Source organism: Homarus americanus, unplaced genomic scaffold (genome assembly GCF_018991925.1).
Source record: "Homarus americanus isolate GMGI-L3 unplaced genomic scaffold, GMGI_Hamer_2.0 scaffold30535, whole genome shotgun sequence".
Classification (NCBI taxonomy): Eukaryota; Metazoa; Arthropoda; class Malacostraca; order Decapoda; family Nephropidae; genus Homarus; species Homarus americanus.
Window position 1 is genome coordinate 1966247 of NW_024732440.1, and position 8314 is coordinate 1974560.

General features: G+C 43.2%; 1 protein-coding gene across 2 annotated transcripts in view; it reads right to left on the bottom strand.

Moving 5' to 3' along the window:
• Positions 1-7308, bottom strand: part of LOC121868752 (dorsal-ventral patterning protein Sog-like) — a 77765-nt gene extending 70457 nt beyond the window's left edge. For both annotated transcript variants that reach the window (XM_042369632.1, XM_042369630.1), the window contains exon 1: positions 7174-7308. In XM_042369632.1, coding sequence (XP_042225566.1) covers positions 7174-7260 — 87 coding nt within the window. In that variant the 5' untranslated portion in view covers positions 7261-7308. The remainder of the gene's footprint in view (positions 1-7173) is intronic.
• Positions 7309-8314: the final 1006 nt, after the last annotated feature.

Genomic DNA, 8314 nt, shown 5'->3' on the forward strand with positions numbered 1-8314 from the left:
TGTTATGGCGGGTGATGTACGGGGCGGGGCGGGGCGGGGCGGGGCGGTGAGGTGGGTTACGGTTCATTTATATTGTCTCGTGAATATATTTATAGGGCCGGCTATTTGTTTGAGGTTATACAGAACTTTACCTCCGTGATTTAAGACTACGCCGAGGCTGTGTAGGCGCCGCGTCCCTACAAGTGAGTTTCGGTTACCAGGTACTAGAGGGTAAAGTAGTTATCATAGGTACTACATCATTGTAAAGTAGGTGTTGTTATTTGTAGCACCGTCCGTGTTATGCTACGTGGTACTTAATATTCAGGAACTACACTGTAAAAGTACTTGTAGCACAGTCAACCTTATACCTGGTACTTAAACGACCAGTACCACACCATCGTAAAGTACTGTGTAGTTTATCACTGGAGGTATTTATTACTTGTAGTTCCGTCATGTTTTGTGGTTGACAGGTGACAATAGACAGGAGACAGGTGACAGTAAATTATGGATTATGTGCTGAACGGTGACCTTTATCTCATTAAATTAATTAGAGGTACACCTGAAGTCTTTACTCTGCGAATATATGACACAATGACCTTACTTCACACACTACGGTATACAGAACACATACGAACACCCTTTGTTAATTCAGGGTTATATAAATAAGTTAAACACAGTCTTCCAGGTATCATGTCTCATTGTATCCAGGTTAAGAAGTCACCTTTATGGCCACCACCTGTACATTACTCCACCTGTAATTTACATCTAAATCACCATTATTATATAACTATGACAAGGTAAGTACTTCTTGAGACACATTTGAATATTCATATCTAGGTTAAGACAGTCTCCCCCTTGATAATAATGTCAACACAAAGGAGTTAATGTGCCTGAGAGTCGTATGTTAGTCTCTACTGGTACTTGTTAACTCTTGGTAAAGTCTCTTGACACGGAGAGACGAGGTATGCATTACTGTGTGTGTGTGAGAGAGAGAGAGAGAGAGAGAGAGAGAGAGAGAGAGAGAGAGAGAGAGCCACACCTGTGTTTATGTACTGTTGTAGGGTTGTTATTAACGGAGCCACACCTGTTGTATTTGGTACCACTAATGACAGAGTTTGGTATTTGAAGAACAGTGCCACTTGTACTATCTTTCGAATCGTTAACAACAGTGCCACAGCTGGAGGGAGAGGGGGGGGGGGGTACTATGACCAAGGAAAAAGCTCCACAACATACCTGGGACACACCCCCAACCACAAATTTTTTCTCCAATTTATTCTATATCTATAACCTCAATATATTTATTTCACGTTCAGTAACTCCAAGTTTTAAAACAAAGAGTCACTCAGATAATATGTATTAAGTGGACGAGTGTTTGGCAGGTACTAGCTTGGGGGTGCAATGAGTAAGCCCTTGGAGTGATCGGGCCAAGGGGCGCTCAGGAAGGTTTGTTTTCCCCACAGTCAAACAGTTTAGTCAGTGAGAAAAGGTGTTTACACGGGTGGCGAAAATGTTTACATACTCTTATTCTTTTCATTCACTATTTTTTTAGGTTTACACATATATTAGCCGTCATCTTCCTTGTTCTAGTTGTTGAAATGATTTATAACAGCTACAGTACTACCAGCAGGCTACTCTGGCTATGCACAAGGTAGTCTGGGGTTAGCAATTGGTTACGAAGAAGTTAGTCAAAGGTAATAATTAGTCGCAAATGAAGTAGTCTGAGAGAGTCGCTATATCCAAACAAGGCAGTCTGAGGTAATTAGCTTTACACAAGGTAGTCTGAGATAGTCGCCTGTGCCAAACAAGGTAGTTGGAGGCAGTAGTGTTGTTTACATAATAAGATCGTCAAGGTGTCCGATGTCAGCAACAAACCACGACGGGTACTGAATTGAATTTGAATTGAGAAATTATTTACTTTTCTAGGAGACGCATAGCAACGCAACCTAACCACTAACCAACCTAACCTAACCTAACCTGAACTATGAAGAAATCGACTGGATAGGTTAATTCCCAGACACTCGATTACAACAATGTACAAAATAATACCATATACGGTTTAGGTGTACGGTTGTGGTATTTTCTTAACACTAGTCAGTCATCCTATACGGTGATCTATTTTGCTTGGCGTAAATGGTTTAAACTATCGTCAATAAACACCATCTACGTCAATAAACACAGATGGTGATGTTTATTAACCTTGATCGATTTATTTGACTTCTTTTAACAGGCCATAAAACCCTAATCATGCTCTGGACAAGTACATTAACGGTAATACAAAGTGTAAGAGATGTTTGGCAAGGCTTTTTTTTTTTTCTCTCTCACATCAATAATGTAAAACTTTCCCCTCCATGTCACATACGAGTCCGGGCGGCCGGGTGGCAGCATGGAGGAGCCTTGAGATGTGTGGATGACGGAGATCTACCTCACATTTCTTCCTCCTATCACTTCTCTCATGGTGACTTAAGGGAAGTATAATGAGGAGGCGATTAGCGAGAGTAAACAGGATTATAGATAAGTCTTTCGGTGACGTTTCTAGTGGTATATGGAGCGAAGATAATGTAAAAAATGTGAGGTTTCGTCATAAGTTGGCTGGCGGAGGGAAGTTGTCAGACACCACCAAGCTTGGCAAAGTGCCCAAAGGCGTTCGAAACTTTAAACGCAGCTTCACTATGAACGCACGGCATAAAATTTAGATTGGGGATGATTTACACCCACTGAGCTTTTTGTTATTCTGAATTAGGGTTATCTTTTTTTTTTCTCTTACAGGCTAAGCGAATACCGAGCGCTAGGTTTGAGAAGCGACAGGTGAAAGTAGGGGCGAGGGTGGACCATCCGGATAAGTCCTAGTCAAAGCCAAGCCTCCTCTCATGATTATACTTACGTGGGCGAATAGAAACTTTATCCTTGTAGATCATGGTTCAACAACACCTCACACCGCCTCATCCAACAATGCGTCACTTGACAACGCCAGTTTTAAGGCCAAGGGAGGCAGGAGCACGACGCCGCCAACCAACAGAAAAAAGGAGCAAAAGTATCTTGGCGCTCGTCTCGTATCCCTCTGACCCTTAACTCTCGCCGTCTCCCAAACCTTTCACTCTTGGCTTCACTCGGCTGCACGTTTCAGATGTTTGTTGATCCTGCTCATGTTTATTTTCACTTCCGTTATTTATGGCAGTACGGAATGGTAAGTTATGACATGCGCAGGTTAAACCACGCCCGGAGCGTAGCAACGGGTGGAGATTCTGGCCTGCTTGTGCTACTGAAGTCAGGGTCTGGGCCAAGGAAATAGACCCGTAAACGTACCGTATAGGAAATGAAATCGGCTGAAGGAGATCGGCCAATCGTCTTCCTTATAATGCTGTTTTTTAAACTCTCTATTCAAGGACGTACAGCGGTGAGGGGGGAGAGGACACATAACAATACTCCTCGTCCATGAAAATGTCTGTCTGTGTTCCTGTTAAAAACACTACAACAGTAACATGCCCATCATATCGAGGGTGCCGGCGGCCGCTTGGAGCTGGTCCGTCCATAGCACACCGGGAGTGGTCGGTCGGCCGGTCTATTTATATGCCTGACCACGTCTGCCTTAAATGACCAATACGGACCATGTGCTTTATTTACTTTCGAGCGGCGGACCTAAATATTGGGGGGGGGGAGGGTGTAACTCCCTGACCCCTGCCTCCCGTGTGTGACTTACTGACGCACACACACACACACACACACACACGTTCTCCTACTGTAACCTGATCCAATGGTATCAGTACAAAATGCGGTGATATGATGTAAACATTATTAATATTTAGTAGTAGTAGTAGCAGTAGTATGTTGTTGTTGTTTTGTTATTCTTATTACTAATATAGCTAACATCTCTATTAATAATACTACTATATAAACAGAAATAAAAACAGTGGCAGGAAGGTAAACACAACTAACACACACACGCATATATATACACATATATTAATTAGTGTTGTCCAGTGTGTCCCAGACTGGCCGTCCCGACTCCCACCAAAGCGTGATTTTTTTTTTAAGTGTTCAAGTTGTCACCAACACAACAACCACACACTAAGCTAACGAGCTGTATGTCCCAGTGTAAAAGAATGACTGAAGTAGACCGGACAACTCGCCAACTGCACTGGCTGACCACTCACTTGCTTAGTGACCATTACATCACAGGTCGCCATCAAGACACACACACACCCTACACACACACACACACCCTACACACACACACACACACCACACACACACACACACACACACACACACACACACACACACACACCCTACACACACACACACACACCCTACACACACACACACACACACACACACACACACACACACACACCCTACACACACACACCCTACTGTAATGTAAATATGTCTGTCTGTCTGTTTGTCTGTTTGTCACGTCTTTCAGTTACTGTGCCCGTGACCTGAGTGGCTATGACCTTGACCTGATTGGTTGTGACCTTGACCAAATACAAACACTACCATCTGACAGTAGCCCAACCATTTACGACCTAATTTTATACGTGTCATATACTTGTCACGTTTAACTTTGTCTTATCTGAGTGTACGTGTCACATACCTGTCGAGTGTATCTGTCACACCTGTATTAAGTTACACCATAAACCAAAACATCAATAAGTTCTAAGCATATCCTGAAGATTAGCCAGCCCCCCCCCCATGACTTCACCTTAAGATTAACAACCTACTGTTAACCTAACCTAACCTATCCTACTGTTAACCTAACCTAACCTACTGTTAACCTAACCTAACCTATCCTACTGTTAACCTAACCTAACCTAACCTAACCCAACCTACTGTTAACCTAACCTAACCTAACCAACTGTTAACCTAACCTACTGTTAACCTAACCTAACCTAACCTAACCTCTCGAGATACCATTAGAGAGGTTAATACATACATACATACATACATACATACATACATACATACATACATACATACATATCTACTGCTTCGGTTCATGAATCTGAATCTCGGGGTTCGAGGTTCAAGGAGAGACCTGAACGGACTTAAGTAGTTGTATGTATGTATGTATGGTGAAACTATGGGCAAGTTTCTTTACGCCATTTGCCTCTGTCTACCCAGCAGTAATTGGGAACCTCGATGTTAATCGATTTGCGGATCGTATTCCGGGGTAATGGTTAGCCAGTGCAGTTGGCGAGTTGTCCGGTCTTCTCGGACTATTCCTTGACACTGGGTCATGCAGCTCGTTAACTAAGGGTGTGGTTGTTGTGTTGGCGACAGCTTCTACACCTTAACAAATTCACGCCTAGGTGGCCCTTGGGGGAATAATGATGGTTGGAGAGAGAGAGAGAGAGAGAGAGAGAGAGAGGTACACCACTCATCTTTCTCGGAGTGAAAAAAATAATAACCCGCTTAAATTCTTCAACAAAAGTAATCCTCTGGCGGGGGAGAGTTATTTACGGTGAGGAGTTATTTACAGTGAGGAGTTATTTACAGTGAGGAGTTATTTACGGTGAGGAGTTATTTACAGCGATGAGTTATTTTCAGGGAAGAGTTATTTTCAGTGATGAGTTATTTACAGGAAGGAGTTATTTACGGTGAGGAGTTATTTACGGTGATGAGTTATTTACGGTGATGAGTTATTTACGGTGATGAGTTATTTACGGTGATGAGTTATTTACGGTGATGAGTTATTTACGGTGAGGAGTTATTTACGGTGATGAGTTATTTACGGTGATGAGTTATTTACGGTGATGAGTTATTTACGGTGATGAGTTATTTACGGTGAGGAGTTATTTACGGTGATGAGTTATTCCAGCTCCTGCACACGTCACATCCCGCCTCTATAACTAAATCACGTGAGCAGAACTGTCGTGCTCCATTATAAAACAGTGTGTGTGTGTGTGTGTGTGTGTGTGTGTGTGTGTGTGTGTGTGTGTGTAGAGAAGTATACCAGTGTAAGAGCATTGAATTATACACTGAGAGTATACCTAGTGTATTAAGGCCTGTGTGAACATATAAGAGTGTAAAGCAGTGTACATGTGTGTATGTAATGTAATACACATGAGTAATGGAAGGTATGTGAGTGTACAGCAGTCCATGTGCCACGTGTGCGTATACTGAGGTGTATAGAGGCAGACACACCTGGGTGGCCTGATACTCTCACCCCCTGCCAGGCCAGGTGTTCAGGATGTCACTCACGCCTCAGTCGGCAACAGTGTGACTGGGCAGGCGTGTTAACTGTGCACCTTTACTGTTATACGATCTGGAGTGGTGGAGTGGTTACAGTGGTGGTGTGGTACAGTGGTGGGAGTGGTGGAGTGGTGGAGTGGTACAGTGGTGGGAGGTGTGTGTGGTGGAGTGGGAGTGGTGGGTGGGTGTGGTGTGGTGGAGGTACAGTGGTGGAGTGGGTACAGTGGTGGTGGTACAGTGGTGGAGTGGTGGAGTGGTGTGGTGGAGTGGAGTGGTACAGTGGTGGAGTGGTACAGTGGTGGGTGCAGCAGTGTGTGGACTGTACAGAGTGGTACAGTGGTGGTGTATAGTGGTGGGAGTGGCATAGTGGTGGAGTGGTACAGTGAGCGACGAGTCCGTACGGGTAACACGTTACAGTAAACGATAACGATGACGAAATTACAGAGGCACAAGATACACATAGTACAATATGAGGCACATATAGTACACAATGAGGGCCACTATGAGAGGCAATATAGTACATGAGGGCCACATATATGAGGGCCACATATAGTAATAAGGAAGTGCCAGGCACATAGTACACATGAGGGCACATAGTACACATGAGGGCCCTATAGTACACATGAGGGCCACATAGTACACATGAGGGGCCATGAAGGCCACATGAAGGCCACATAGCACACATGAGGCACACATAGCCACATGAAGGCACACATGAAGGCCACATAGTACACATGAGGGGCCACATAGTACACATGAAGGCCAAGCTATTACACATGAGGGCCACATAGTACACATGAGAGGCAATATAGTACACATGAAGGCCACATAGTACACATGAGGGGCACATAACATAGCACATACACATGAAGGCACACATAGGTGCACACATATGTACACATGAGGGGCCACATGGTACCACATAGTACACATGAGGGCCACAGCAGAAAAAGACATATATGAAGTGTCAATAGCAATAGATTAGACAAGTACAGTACTCACCCCCTGACAGATGCACTTGACGCAGGACCACACGCCGAAGGGAGGTCCGAGATTGGGGCTCCACTCATCCCCAAGGGAGTGTCTCATCTTCCCCAGCCGACACTCTGTAAGAACACGGCCACGTTAGAACACTGAGTACAGGTTTAGAACACTGAGTACAAGTTTAGAACACTGAGTACACATTTAGAACACAGAGGCAGGTTTAGAACACTGAGTACAGGTTTAGAACACTGAGTACAAGTTTAGAACACAGATGACACATTTAGAACACAGAGTACAGGTTTAGAACACTGAGTACAGGTTTAGAACACTGAGTACACATTTAGAACACAGAGTACAGGTTTAGAACACTGAGTACAGGTTTAGAACACTGAGTACAGGTTTAGAACACAGAGGACACGTTTAGAACACACGTTAGGACACTGAGTACAGGTTTATAACAGAGTACAGGTTTAGAATATAATTTAGATAAGTTAGATCAAAGAGTACTGGTTATGAACACAGGTCAAAACACAGAGTACAGGTTTAAAACACCTTAAAATGCAGTATATAAGTTGAGAACATAATTGTACTCGTTTAGAACACGTTAAAAAACAGAGTACAGGATAATGACACTAAAATAATGTTCAGAATATCAAGTTTAACTTCAAAACGTCAAAATTACCATCAAAACAAAGGCCTAATTCCTCTCACACGACAAATGTTTACACAGTGGCATCCAGACCACACAAAGCTGGAGGTGTTCTTGAGACGAGAATCCACTTTTCATAAACATTCACTTTACACAAAAAAAATCCACGAACACAAAAAAATCGACTTCTATAAATATCGTATCTGGCCATAAAATTACTAAAAAAAAAACATTCACATAAAAATCCACTATGGTGATGAAATCCATAAAATAAAAAGAGTTAAATCCATCTTAAAGGTAGAGTAGAAATCCACTGCGGAGAGGAAATCCAACAGCTTTCTCTAGTCTCTTTCTGATGGTCAAGTTTGGACTTAATTAATCACCTTGAAGTCCAGGTAACTAATGCAATCATGGTCTACAAACTCTTAGTCTTAGCTGTATGGGGTTAGGGAAGGAAGGAAGGAAGGAAGGAAGGAAGGATGTGTCAGAAGGAGAGAGGAGGAAGGAGGG